Genomic DNA, 13,717 nt, shown 5'->3' with positions numbered 1-13,717 from the left:
CTGTCGAACCTAATTGTCCGAGTGTTCCGCTACTGTGGGACCAATTGGGGCCAGAGCTTCGCGTCGGCAGGGCCAAATGAATCAGTGCAGAAAGAGGGGTTGATTCTCCTTTAGAGTTCTCAGCTGATGTGCCTAGTCCCCAACGCCGCGACAGCGGTACCGCCCACCTGTGGCACTCAGCATTCTCGCTCGAACGTGTGGAGGAGGAGGTGTCCAACAAGCTACTACCTGTTATTGAGTCCGGCGGGCAAGTTTCATATCAAAATGGACCAGTCAGAGGCCTCATCGCGGACCCCAGTAAGGCACAAGGTAAACTACCACCCTGTCACTTAATCGGGTTATAAGGCGTGTCCGGGTAAAGTTGAAAAAAACATAACATGCTCGCCGTACCTGGTTACGTATAATTGGAGAGGACATTGAAACGAGCACAAATACCCGATAATCGAGATTTACTAGTGATAATCGGCCATCCACGCTGCTCAGGCCCCTATGATCCCTCGCATTTTGCAACCGGAAGCACCTGTCAACTGGACTGGATGAAGCGGCTGAAGCCATAACTGCTCATTGTCGGGGCTGATGAGGCTCAACCAAGGAATTCCCCTTAATGAGGGTGCGAGTGATTTTGTGGATGTTTTGCTATACCCAAGGATCTCGGCTCCTGAGCTCCAGCTTTTTCGAACTTGGCTTTTCCGTCAAAGGTCTTGTCTTTGACTCGCCTCCGGCTTGGCACATTGGCGTCGTGTCCCGCGGGCCCTTCTTTTGGTGATTTAGACTTTTGACAGCAGAGTGCAGTGGGCTTTTGCCAAAGAGCACAATCCCTACATGAATCCCCGTTCTTCTTGTGGCATCATTGCGGCCCATGTCTGTAGCTGCTGCTCGTCCTCAAACTCAATTCCCATGGGGAATGATGACCAACGCCACTAATTCTAGAACCGTCGTTGTTTCCCTCGTCAAATTAAGGTCTTGGTAGAACTTTTGTCGGACTCTGAGGTAACCGTGCCGTGGTTCGCACGCACCTTCTACTTGTAATAGCTTGATGGTCAGTATTGGGTGATTTAATGGCCAAAGATGAATGTGTTTGGGGTTTCAGATTTTCCAATCTTCTTCGCAAGCTGCTCTTCGCCAGTTCGTCGCTGAACTTGAGCCGAGGTGCGTCACCGTGATTCGGGCTCATCGAGCCGGACAGCTCCGTCTGGAACCCCCAAAGAGTTTCACACAGCGCTACCACTTTGAAAGTCAGTATTAGATCTCGATCAGCTTCCTCTTGTTCTCTCAAGCAACTCTAAATCAGCAGTCTTTGACACCTGAAAGGCTCCTATCGCAAAGCGACAAATGCATCACGTTTTACGCGGAATTGAGGATCCCCTCGTGTTTCCACTCATCCCAGTGTAACCTTGGACTGGCATATTTCTCGTCACATTAGTGTACAATCATAATGCAGGCGCTATGGAAGTGGGGGCTCTGGAGCCACGGGCGGTAGTGTGCCACAAGTCCGCAGGCCGCGGCCCTGCGAGCACGTCCCCCAGAAGATCTACGAAATAAGGGTCACTCGAAGTCTTCAAGTAGAGGTTCAAGGCGATGATTGCGGGCGGGGGAAGGGCAGTGCTGCACGGGGAAAGTCCCCTTGTATTGAAGTGCCGTCACGCTCTTATCCGGTCTATTTCTATACCCTGCTTGATTATCTTTAGGACGATAGCACTGACTGTTGATCTCCGTTCGTACCCGGATGGGCAGTAGCGATAGTTGTGGAACCGTCTGGTTGTTGCGCCCTGGGAACCATCGTTTGTGACCGGCGGCAGATAAAGGTAGGTCTTTTTTCTTGGGCTGATGTTTTCGGTCTTGGCGATTGAGCGAACCGGTGCACCGGGTTCACTGACGAGCCCATGCCTGGGCAATTATTGGCAATTGCGTCTTCCCTGTGCCGACAGTTTGGACACGCCTACGTAACACCCTCACGACTTAGCCGCTGCAGCCAATGGTGGCTCTAGTCTGTGGAGATCATGAGTTTCACAGCAGCACCTGGCAAAGCATCCACCTCGGCTTATTGAGCATCACCAAGCTTCCGACAACGTTAATCGCTTCCAGGGCTCTCATCCTCGGAGATGCTCAGGCTCTAGGTAGGAAGAAAGAGAGGGGAAAGCAGAGAAAGGCCCGCAAGGCGTGCTCAGAGAAATCCGGAGTATTCCTCCGAGTCCATCGCTCGAGTCACGGATAAGTGGGTTCGTATCAATTTCGCATCCGTATCCCTGTCTCTCTAGAGCTACCTCGCCAACACAAACCTGCAGGAGTCGTCTAAGCGATCCAAATATTTTGGAACCCAGAAGACAGAACCATTTCCGAAATACGCCTCAGTGTTGCACGAGAATCTCGCGACTAAGTTGCTCCTGCTTAATTCACTTGAGATGTCGTCCAAATCCCGAATTCCTGTTCACGTCCTATCGGCTGCAAGGGCCCAACAAAAGTATGATCGACAGTCAAGCAACGGCATGACACGTGTCGCAGCCAGTGAACGGTGATGAGATGAAATGAGTTTTGCCGCTGTCAGTTATTCTGCCAACGAATACCATTATCTCGGGCCTGCGGTAATCCGTGACCATCCAATAAGTCGAATGAATTAAGCCTAATTACCTTATGATATACCAGAACATACCATTTGTCATTTCTGTACAGAGTATACGGCAAGCTTTTCGCTGTACGTGATATTGGACGAAGCCTGGCATTCGACGCTAACGTAACGGTAGCACCATTTCAACTCTAAGCGCGGGAACACTTACTAGTTTGAAAATGTTCTGCATGTGGTTAAATGATTGCGAACTTCTAGTATTCCAAACCCTGTCGATGTTTCAATCACCTGCACCGTGATTTATCAGCCAAGGCTTCGGTGCACATAGAGGATCAAGCTTGCGTACTTCACGTGGGCGGCCCGTGTCCGGTGGGATACGCTGTCCCGAAAGCGAAGTAGTGGCCATAATAGGTAATTGGTGTTTTGTCACAACCAGGTGATCATAGCTGGAGCCGAAAAAGGCCCGTACATACGGATTTCAAGAAGCTTAAACCACTGCCGGAGCCGCTTTCCCACTCCACGGGCTTCATAAGCCACTGAAAGCCACCGACGGGGAACTAGTTCGGGGTTTTCTAGCTCACCTTATTGTTCATATTCTATTGTCAATATCGGAAGCTTTGTAGGCGATCTCGATCGCTCACTTTATGTTTGTATTCGGCGGTTTCGAACAGCTAGGGTATCCGTTGCTCTCCTCCTGTCTAAGTGCTAAGTGATGGTTCACTTTGTAAGTCTGGGTTAAACTAGTTTCAACAATTTCATTAATATTATCATTAGCTTCTCAAGTTCAGCCACAATACCTAACGGGCTTTACCACACTAGTTTCGATGGCTCTATTGGAAGGTGCCAACGCTGATTGCTGTAACCAAGAGCCAGTGCTACACTTGCAGCGGGTGATCACAAATCTAATAAGGATGACGGGCGGATACATTGCCGCAAAGTTGCCATAACTTATTAGACTTTGTCAATAGCGAGTAATTCGAGCGGGGCAGAGGCGAGTTTTGCCTTCCTCGCCCTATGCCTTGACAACCGTCTTAGCCGGCAACGGTATTGTGCCATTGGTCAGCTATGTCGGAGTAAAAGTGGAACCCGCAGGTCGTCAAACTCACCCGAGTCAGCGAACCGCGAAAACCGGCAAGTGGAGACAAGAAGAACAGCCCGGGACCGAAGACGCTTTCCCCGGCCACCGGCGATTCAATAGTTGAGGTGGAGAACACGATAAGCCCCCCCGCCAAATTTTGCAACCCACGGAGACATTTTGGAGTCCGCGGGCAAGGGTCGCGGGGATCTGTCGCATCCTTCGAGAAAACACCATTGCCAACCTAACCACCCGCGAGGGGGTTCTATCATTCTTCTTTCGTGAAAAGGCTCTTTGTCTGTCAAGGTTTCCCCAGTCGCTGTCACAATGCCGGCGGCAAAAATGGCGGCATTGTTCCCTGTCCCTCTCTATGTGAGAGCAAGCATTGTCGCATCATGCGTTGCCATGCTGTTTGGGTATGTCCAACAAAGCTCCTGCGCCCGTCGGCGCGGGGGTCTGTCTCTTCTACTTTGCTTCACTCTACTCTACATACACCTTGCCATGCTCTTCATAGTAGTAGCTCGCTTTCGTCTTTTGTCATAGTGTTTAGGCCCAGATCCCGGACGAACCACCCCCCTAGCTGACATGCATGCTGATCAATCTATCAAGCCTCGATACAGGAAGCATTGGCCCCGTTACGACCATGCCGTCCTTCCGTCACACCTTTGGCGACTTCTCCCCCACAATGCACGGCGTAATCGTCTCGTCCGTCCTCATCCCTGGCGCCCTGTCAGCTCTGGTATCCGGCGCCATGGCAGACCGTTTTGGGCACGTCCTCCTCTTCTCTCTGGGCGCCTTCGTCTACGGCTGCGGCGCTGGGATCGAGTGCGCTTCGCCTGTCCTAGGTGTCTTCATCTTGGGTCGTCTCATCAAAGGCGTCGGCGAGGGCATGTTTCTAAGCAACGTTTACGTTCAAGTGTCGGAAATCTCGCCTGCCCGGGTCCGGGGTATCATCACTGCTCTGCCGCAGTTTTCCATCGTCACTGGTATTGTCATCGGCTACTTTATGTGTTATGCCACCGCCCGTATCGAGATATCATCCCTGGCATGGCGCCTGCCGCTGGCTGTAGCTTCATTCCTGGGATTTGCTCTTTCGAGCACGTACTGGATCGTCCCACCGTCACCCAGATGGCTTCTCGGAAAAGGACGAGTTGAAGAAGCCCGAGGCGTGCTGGACCGTCTTGGCCTGGACCAAAGTGAGCGTGAGGAACTGCTGGAGCAATCCCTGGCCCAGGCACAAGAGCAGAAACCCGACGTTACACTCCTGGAAACCTTACGACAACTGTTCACCGACTTCAAGGAAGCCTTTTCTGCACCCTTTCGGAGCAGGACCATCTTTGGCTGTTTCTTGCTGGGAATGCAACAGTGGAGCGGTATTGATGGTATTCTCTACTATGCACCCATTCTTTTCACACAAGCTGGACTGAGCGGTGAAGAGGCCACATTTCTCGCATCCGGCGTCTCAGCTCTGGTGATCCTGGCAGCCACTATACCGGCAACATTCTTAGCAGACAGATGGGGACGCCGGACATCAAGTCTGCTCGGTGGCATTCTCATCACCGCTTTGATGCTACTAATGGGCTCGCTATTTGCAGCTGGTGAGGTTCACGCCGAGACGGGTGCCGGAAAGTGGGTGGTCATCGTATCCATCTACCTCTTCGCCATCGTATACAGCGTCACTTGGGCCATTGGCTTTCGCACCTTTATGGTGGAAAGCTTACCGTCCAGGACTCGCAGTAGTGCCTCCAGCCTTGCACAAAGCTCGAACTGGGTATGTTTGTAGTTCGGTGACACTTTCCCTTCGTACCTTAGTCCATGTAATCCCGGGTTATACTGACATGCAATATTACAGCTTGCAAACTATGTCGTTGCGCTAATTACTCCGGTATTCCTGTCAAAGTCAACCTTTGGAGCATACTTTCTCTTCGCCGGATGCTCGTTTGTTTGCACAGTCGTGGTAGCTCTTGTGATGGTCGAGACCCGAGGGCACAGCCTTGAGGCTATCGAGAAGAGATACACCGAGGAAAAAGCCTTGGCTACCGGCAGATGGAAAATGGAAGGTCTCAGGCCAAGACGTGTCAGAACCGCGGTGTAATATTTTGCGGCTCACCAGGCACATTTTGTCAGACTTTCTATCAAAGATCGTCGGGATGATGATGCGCCAAGGGCACTTTTACGGCGGCGTCAGGTACTAGAGTTGATCATGTCCTGATACTTGGAAAGGAATGACATGGATGGCTTGACGTATGTAGATGGATCATGGATATGATACTAGACCCATGATGTGAGGCTGGAATGACTCTACTAGACACAGACGGGCTGAGATAGACATAAACTCGGATAGATACAGACTGGGATAGACACAAACTAGAATAGACACCATACAGCATAGAAATGATCGGAGTCTTAGGCACGTTATTCAGACATCCATTGTATGCATATAGATGGAATAACATAGACCGACTACGTGGAGTCACACTCTCTACCCCGATATCTGTGCATCCGTCCAAGACGGATCGGCACCTGCGAGAAAAGGCTTGTTACTTTCCTTTGGCCTTGGCATTTGTCACCGTCTTATAGAATGAATCTGTGGTGCCGGCTATCCGGAGAGATATGACGCGTCAGTACAAGCTAACAACGGTCGGGGAAGTAAAATTCATTAGGCTACTGTAAGATCCAATTTTATACACGCAGTTGGGCCAGCAGCACGTAAAGACATTGACTGAATGTCCTACCACCTTGTGGTGCCACCTCTATGGGTATTACTGAACAATCACAACTTAGGTCTTACTTTCTATCAACTCTGAGGTACTTCTCCAAGTGCCCGGCGGACGACTTCCTATTTGACCATTCGTAAATTCCATTGGCGAGTACCGTTTTAACCTTTTGGCTAGTTCTATCCAGCACACCCTAGGGACCTAAACCCGGTTTCATTTCGGCGATGGCGAGCAGATCATTGGCAACTTTAAAAAGAGACATCACGTCAATTCAACGGATGGAAATAAGCTTGCTAGGACTGTACCACTGCTCACTCTTGTATTCCACAGGCCTAATCATACTTAATCTTTTTCCAATCATTACTTCGTTTGTCTCGTCGAAATTTACCTCATTTCCGCTTTTCGTACAATCCGGTGACCCCTAGACCGCTTCTTCGGACTCCGTCTGCATCATGCGACTCACGGGAGATGTATACTCGTAGCCGTATCCCATGTTTGTGCCATTGGCTTACTAGCCTCGAACAAGAGCATTGTCCCACAAACTTCCCACCTAACATCCTCAAAGACCTCCATCAACGGCCCCACAAAGCCCTCCACGTCGTCCTCGGTATTCCCAAATACACCCAGTAAGTTGTGCCAAAACATGAGATGCTTCCCCATCAGGTTGTGCTTCACGCCCCGTCCCAAGATCGTCATCCCGAATATCGTGCCGCCCGGCGCCAGCAGATGCCGCAAGCGCATTAAAGCCTCGGCCTTATTCGACGGCGGACCAGGCACGCAATGCAGCAGCATCATGACGGAAATCGCGTCAAAGTCTCCCCCGCCAAGGTCCTTGCAACATAGGCCCTTTCCCAGGGGGTCTAGAAAGTCGGCGACAGAGGTCTCGCAGGTCGTCTCGGGATGCGCGTCTAGCGTTCGTTCTCTAGCTGCTTCCAGGGCCGCGGGGTTGAGGTCGGCGAGGTAGACCTCGGACCCGGCTGATATGGGTGCATGCTTGAGAAAGTATCCCGTGCCGACGCCGATGTCCAGTATCCGACAGGGTGAGAAAGCGTTGGTATCTGATGTTCTGCGGAGGCTGGGCGACTGTGAACGGGCCGAGGCGCTGGAGACGTGCCTGTTGAAGAACTCCCGCATGCGTCTTGATGTGATACGCCATGCTTTCGGGCAGTAGAAGCCGAGGACGACCGGGTCATAGATGTAGCGAAGGAGTATGGGCATGTAGATTGCGGCACCGGCCGCCGTGTTCGGCTTTGCTGTTGCTGCCATGCTTGCAAACTTTTCAATATCTGAGGATTCAAGAGAGCATGGTGAGTCCGGTTGTGTTGTTGTGCTGGCGATCATCGTGGTCTAATATCTCCTGCGCCTTTCCTTGTGTGTGTGAGACAGGCCAAGGCTCTAGTTCAAGAATGGAAACTTGGCGACCCTTTTTGTGTTGAGGGCTGAAAAGAATTAGCTGCGTGGTGCTAGTCGACTTTCGTGCCTTTCGTACGTATGGGGAAAGGAAGCGGCATTATGCGGACTTCTGATTCAGTGGTTCGACTCGTCCCAAACTCCCGGGTCACCCTTGGATCATTATATCCGCCCTCGAACTCGTCAGCATGGTGACCACATGCTCTGACATATCTGACATGCATGTTTGCGGGGTGATGTGACAGGTTGTGTGGCAACGACTCATATTCAACCCAAGACGAGAAAAAGGGACAGTCGTATCTCCTGGCGCGTCTCTTTACTCCATTCGCCGGCAACTGCCCCAGTTGCGGTTGATGTCGCGAGACCAACAGACCAACCGCGGTCGGGGCGTCTCCGCGATAGCCAAGAATCAATACCCCCGAGCTGCGACGGGTGCGTCATCCGTGCTCCGGGGCCATCCGCGATGCCACAAGCTTCGCATCGGACCGCCGAGGGTTCTCGGAACCCTATGCGATTCGTCAGTTTCGAGGCGCGGGGAGCTGCAATGAAGGGAGGTTCGCAAGGGCCGAGAGATGGGATGACTTTTCGACTCGTGCCGAAACACACCGTGTATGGCTCCAGCGCTCTATCTCCGTCTGAGCATGGACTTCGGCCGTTCCATTTTCTTCCATCCCCGGGTTGTCAGCTTGGATCAGAAGCATCTTCGGACCACGCCCCGATGACATGCAGCAGGCCTAATGGCAGGTCAGTGTTCTGTTCTTTTTCAGCGTTCGGGGAGAATTTCTCTCTTGTCAGATCGGTTGAGCCGCGAGTGTAAAGGCTTGGCTTTGTGAACTAGGCCAACTATGGACTGAGAACCGAAAGACCAGGAGTTCGAGCACCTTAACTATATTTACTGAGGCTTTTCGAGATCTGTTCTTGACCTGGGAGCCAATCGGATTGACAGCAGAGAATGCGAGAGAATAAAGGACTCGTAGGTTTCCACGATCACATGAGATCGTCATAGCTCGGACGACTACATGTAGCCAACGCGCAGATCGACCCTGCGATAGCCGCGTAGCCAACGGCGCATTGGGAGCGGCAATGAATATGACGCAGATTGAGATACGGCCAGAACGGAACTCGCAGCTATCATTGCCGGGGGGGCTCGAACTCAGTCTCGCCTTCGATAAGGTACGTCGCGGTGAGAACATACAGGAAACAATGGGAGTCGCTATTAATATCTAATTCCACCGGTTCCGGAAAAGATTGATGCTTTTACTCATTTTCTCCGTGCCTTGAAAGTCTTCAGAGGATTGACTTTTCTCGTTCCCACCTTCTTGCCTTTGCCGGGCTTGCTCTTATTCCTCCTCTGCTTGCCACCAATCTTTCGGAACGGCACCATACCGATGTCATTCTTTGTGAGTGACTCCTTGCCTTCCTTCGGCAACAGGTATTCAGGAACGTGCCGCAGGTGAGGTTGCTGTCTGGCTGTTCTCAACTCTCCGTCGTGTCTGAGGTGCTGCAACTCTGTTGGGTTCTCCTCAAAGTATCTATGATTGATTAGCTGATTAGCGAGGTTCAAGTCAAATCCCGCATTGGGCATGAGAAGCCTAGGCTGAACAAACATACCTCTTCAGCTTCTCGCTCTTGAGAATCTCCTGCTTCAATTCTCTCATACGCGCCTCACGAACTGCAACCTTGGTGACTGCTCTCAGAGCGTCATCCAGACGATACCTGAATGCATCCAGATGCTCCTTCTTGAAGTTGTAAGGCTTCACCTCCTTGCCTAGCTTCGCTTGTTGCTTCTTAATCCTGGCCAGGATCTTCTCGTCGTTCTCTGCGGTTTCTATGCTCGTGGGGACGTGCTTGCGATACAACTCTTGAGGAACGTAGAATGACAGTGCCATGCCTGTCCGACCAGCGCGCGCTGTGCGGCCAATCCGATGTGTGTATGATGATGCTGATGTCGGCAGGTCGAAATTGACCACGGCTGCCACATTCTTGAAGTCGATACCCCGGGAAACGCCAAACTCAGCGTCTCGCTTCGACTTGCGCTTCTTCTTGGAGTCCTTCTCCTTCTTCGCCTCTGATCCCTCTCCTTCTTCGGCATCCCTCTCCTCGGCGCCCATTGCGCTCTTCTCGTCGGACGCAATGATGATTTCGTAGACTCCACGGTTGAACTCCTCCAGCACGTGCGCTCTCGATGTGACGGGCAACTCCGAGTTCAGAATACAGCTGCGGACCTGGAACTGCTCGAGGAACAGCTTCAGGCGATATGAACGGTCGACGTCGTTTACGAAGATGAGACATTTGCCCTTGACAAGCTTCAGCTTAAAGATGATAAATGCCAACAGGAACTTCTCATCCTCCCCACAGCTGACAACGAATTGTGACAGATTGTCGTTCTCTGTCTCCTCCTCGTCGAGATCCAAGATGGTAGGCTTGCGTCCGAAAATTCCTCCAAGAGTAGTGACATCTGTAGACAACGTCGCACTCATCAGCAAGAGCTGAACACCCTTAGGAAGCTTTCGGGCAATGTTCTCGAGATCTTCGTCGTAGCCGTATGACAGGATGAGGTCAGCCTCGTCGAGAACCAAGCACGTCAGATTATCGAGCGACATCGCATCGGAGGTGATGTTGCGCCATGCGGTAGCGGGTGTAGAGACTACGACATCGGGGAAGTTTGAAAGGAGGGAACGCTGAACCGCATCAGAGATCTTGTCGACGAGCTTGACTGCGTGGATGTCTTTTGCGCAGTATGCTGAGAAATGTTCGATCGCTTTGAGAACTTGGTCGGCAAGCTCACGGGTAGGGACGAGGATCAGGGCGGTGGTAGCAGGCGAAGAATTGGCCTAGAGTTTATGGCGGTTAGCAAGGTTCAGTTGTTCCATTGTCAAAACTGCTACGTACAGCTTTGCGCTTCAGGATGCTCGATAGCACAGGCAGAACGTATGCAGCCGTCTTTCCGGAACCTGTGGGCGCCTTCGCGGCGACATCTTTGCCATCCAAGGCCAATGGAATTGCCCTCTGTTGCACCGGGGTAGGGTCCTTGAAGCTCTCGGCAGCGACAGCCTGTACCAATCGAGTGTCGAGGCCCAGATCAGAGAAAGATAGTTCGGATGTAGAGGTTTCTGTCTTTGCGCGCTTCTCGCTCTCGGGCGCGGGCGCAGTCTCATCGGCCTTTCTCTTCATCGTGGATATTGTTGTGTTGGAAAAGTATGATGTTCAAAGGAACCTGTAGCAAAAGTCCGCGACGCAGGCAATCCTGCCCAGATCAAAAAAAAAAAATCCAGACTGCGGCGGGGTGGGTCTTTGCTTATCTTATCAGGGCGCGTTAGCGTGGAAAATGGCTTATGTAATACAGGCTTTTTTTGGTGCGGGTACGTTCCTCTAGACTTAGCTCGCACTTCAGCATCTCGGTGTTGTCACACTATTACTTACCTCTCTACTTAATCCTATTAGAACTTGTTATTCTCTTTCATCACCTACTTTTCACTCTATCTCAATAATATCGGGAGGATCTCAGTGTCTGCGGTACTCCAAGATGATAGTGTCTACGACTCCTCCTCACAACTTGGCCGCCAGTTACTTAGTGGATTGCTCTCAGTCCAAAGGAGCCCGACAAAACTTGGCGTATTACCTGCATATTTAGGACATTTAGCGGTTCAATGACCAATAGGATCCTTGTTATGCACCCATTCCAAAGTCCCACTGACTGGCATGGTGTCAGCTGTTCGTGGCCGGGATGCTGGACCACGCTCACTTCACAACTTCATGCTTCCCGTGCCTTCTGTAAGGCATCTACTTCAACGTCTCGTCGACTAAGATATTGGGAGGACTTACGCCGCAATCATGTCCCTCTGCCAGATCTGTTCAACGCTCAACATTGAGCAGCTAGATGCCACAGATGTCCGCTTTCACCCCAGCCTGAAGGCCCTCCAGCGGAGTGCCGATGCGAAATGTCTCTTCTGCAACCTATGCTATACCCGCGTCATGGATGACATTCATCATAGCGTCACGGACGCACTTCTCAATGATCAGATACCATCAGGCTACGAGGAAGAGACGTTTGTTCCGAGCATCTGGCTCCATGGCGAGGTGAGGCAAGGCAATCGCGGCGTCGGCCACCAGCTCCCGGGATGTGCCATATGGATCTCGTGCGGCAGAATGCATCCTGATGTCGGTATGGAAGAGACCAATCGCCCCGGGATGCCATTTGCCTCGCGTTTGTCTCTTTTCGCGTAAGACCTCCAAGTTCAAAGTTCTTTTAGTCCTTTATCTTGGGCCAGGACTTGGCACATTGCATGAGAACTGAACATTTGCAGAAGCCGTAAAACGCCAGCAGCCCGCAGATTCATCGAACGATACATCATTGCGGACCATGATCCTAATCTCTACATAGACCTAGCAGGTTGGCGTTTGAAAAAGTGCAAAGACTCTCACAAGCTCTGTACACCGAGGTCCTCGGAGATGCCAACTCGCGTCATTGAGGTTGGCCGCATCGGCGAAAAGCCGAGACTGATAGTCACGAGTGGCCTTAGGGAGCCATACATTGCTCTTTCCTATTGCTGGGGGCCCGGTAAAGATACGTTCACCCTAACGCATAAGACCAAAGATGAGCTTCTGGATGGCGTCACAGAAGAGAAGCTTACCCAGACTCATCGAGAATCCATTCGATTCGCACGCACGCTCGGCATTGCGTATCTCTGGATCGACGCCCTTTGCATCATACAGGGCGATGCCGATGACTGGGCTTTCGAATCGCAACGGATGGCACACGTCTATGGCAACGCGGCTTTGACCATAATTGCCGGTCGTTCAGACGACGCGCGCAACGGCTTTCTCGCAAATGGACTTGATCAAAAAGTCCCTCCATGCACCTTGCCGCTGAGCCCAGGCACCAAAGACACAATCGGCGTCTGTCTTCCGAGATCTACCCTCATCGGGCCAGTGTCCACGCGCGGGTGGTGTTTTCAGGAAGAAAAGCTCTCAACGCGGGCTATCATATTCGGCCAGGAACAGGCCATCTACCAATGCCGAGAGGAAAAGAACTGGGAAGACGGCCAAGTCGATTTCCAAGACCTCAAGCCCACTTTCCTGACTCCTGGTTTCTCCAGGGGCGTCCCCCATTCCGCGGCTGATAAGGAGACCACCCTCTCAATGTGGTACGACTTCGTCGACTCGTTCACAATGAGAGCTCTATCGAACCCGCATGACGTGTTCGCCGCCATCGCATCCATCGCGATTCTTGCGAAAGACGTGCTCAAGTCTCGCTATCTCGCGGGCATCTGGGAAGACGATCTGGTCAGAGGCTTGCTGTGGAAACCACGTAACCAAGTGCATGCGTTCTTCAACACCTCAGTGACGCGTCCGAAACCAACTCCATTTGCCCCAGCGCCGGTGATTCGCGCGCCGTCATGGTCCTGGGCGTCTGTAGAAGGTCCGCTTCGTCGCATTTACAATCCGAGAAAATCGAAACTCTTCCAGGACAGCAACTACGTCAAGATAAAACCCACGTTGGGAACCAGGTGGACAGCCGCAGAGGACTGTGATGTGACTGTCCTTCACATGCCGTCTTGTACGCTGCAAATCTTGGGGCGCACGGCCAAGGCGACTCTGATCAAGACGGGCGTTGTCGAGTGGTTTGAGGCGGATAAGACAAGAAAGCGATGGCTACCTTACAAAAAGATGCTGCCCCACTCCGTCTTGCTCGTCTCGAACGGGCAAAAACCAGATACGACGGGCAACGGAGACAACGTCGTTGCTGTGGGGTGCTTTGATGTGCCAGAGGAAGCAGCGCAGTTCGAAGAGGTATGGGGTCTTCGGCTGATTGACAAAGAGGGGTTGATCATTGTCCCGCACGAGGGCAAGTGGAAGCGGGCTGGGTGGTTTTGTTTGAGAGATGAATCTTGGCTTGAGAAGAAGCCTGAGGTTGAGATAGATCTCGTCTGATTCGGGATGATCTAAAGC

General features: G+C 51.9%; 4 protein-coding genes across 4 annotated transcripts; 2 read left to right on the top strand and 2 right to left on the bottom strand.

Annotated features, from left to right (window-relative positions):
• Nucleotides 1-3,965: 3,965 nt before the first annotated feature.
• On the top strand, nucleotides 3,966-5,733 carry CTAM01_08163 (uncharacterized protein; the record flags this gene model as incomplete). Its single annotated transcript, XM_060524184.1, has 3 exons — nucleotides 3,966-4,054; nucleotides 4,248-5,409; nucleotides 5,491-5,733. 3 exons carry the CDS (start codon nucleotides 3,966-3,968, stop codon nucleotides 5,731-5,733), a joined length of 1,494 nt encoding a protein of 497 aa, XP_060381027.1.
• A 1,081-nt stretch (nucleotides 5,734-6,814) lies between these two features.
• CTAM01_08162 (methyltransferase) lies at nucleotides 6,815-7,621 on the bottom strand (the record flags this gene model as incomplete). The annotated part of the gene is made up of 1 exon (XM_060524183.1): nucleotides 6,815-7,621. The coding sequence occupies one exon, from the start codon at nucleotides 7,619-7,621 to the stop codon at nucleotides 6,815-6,817; it is 807 nt and encodes a 268-aa protein (XP_060381026.1).
• A 1,405-nt stretch (nucleotides 7,622-9,026) lies between these two features.
• CTAM01_08161 (ATP-dependent RNA helicase DBP9) lies at nucleotides 9,027-10,939 on the bottom strand (the record flags this gene model as incomplete). Its single annotated transcript, XM_060524182.1, has 3 exons — nucleotides 9,027-9,297; nucleotides 9,377-10,599; nucleotides 10,658-10,939. The coding sequence occupies 3 exons, from the start codon at nucleotides 10,937-10,939 to the stop codon at nucleotides 9,027-9,029; spliced, it is 1,776 nt and encodes a 591-aa protein (XP_060381025.1).
• A 660-nt stretch (nucleotides 10,940-11,599) lies between these two features.
• Nucleotides 11,600-13,699, top strand: CTAM01_08160 (heterokaryon incompatibility protein; the record flags this gene model as incomplete). The annotated part of the gene is made up of 2 exons (XM_060524181.1): nucleotides 11,600-11,988; nucleotides 12,073-13,699. The coding sequence occupies 2 exons, from the start codon at nucleotides 11,600-11,602 to the stop codon at nucleotides 13,697-13,699; spliced, it is 2,016 nt and encodes a 671-aa protein (XP_060381024.1).
• Between the last annotated feature and the right edge of the window lie 18 nt (nucleotides 13,700-13,717).

The sequence above is a fragment of the Colletotrichum tamarilloi genome (genome assembly GCF_030869305.1).
Source record: "Colletotrichum tamarilloi strain Tom-12 chromosome Unknown Scaffold_28.1, whole genome shotgun sequence".
Classification (NCBI taxonomy): Eukaryota; Fungi; Ascomycota; class Sordariomycetes; order Glomerellales; family Glomerellaceae; genus Colletotrichum; species Colletotrichum tamarilloi.
The sequence above is the reverse complement of the archived record's forward strand: the minus strand, read 5'-3'. Positions and strand labels throughout refer to the sequence as shown.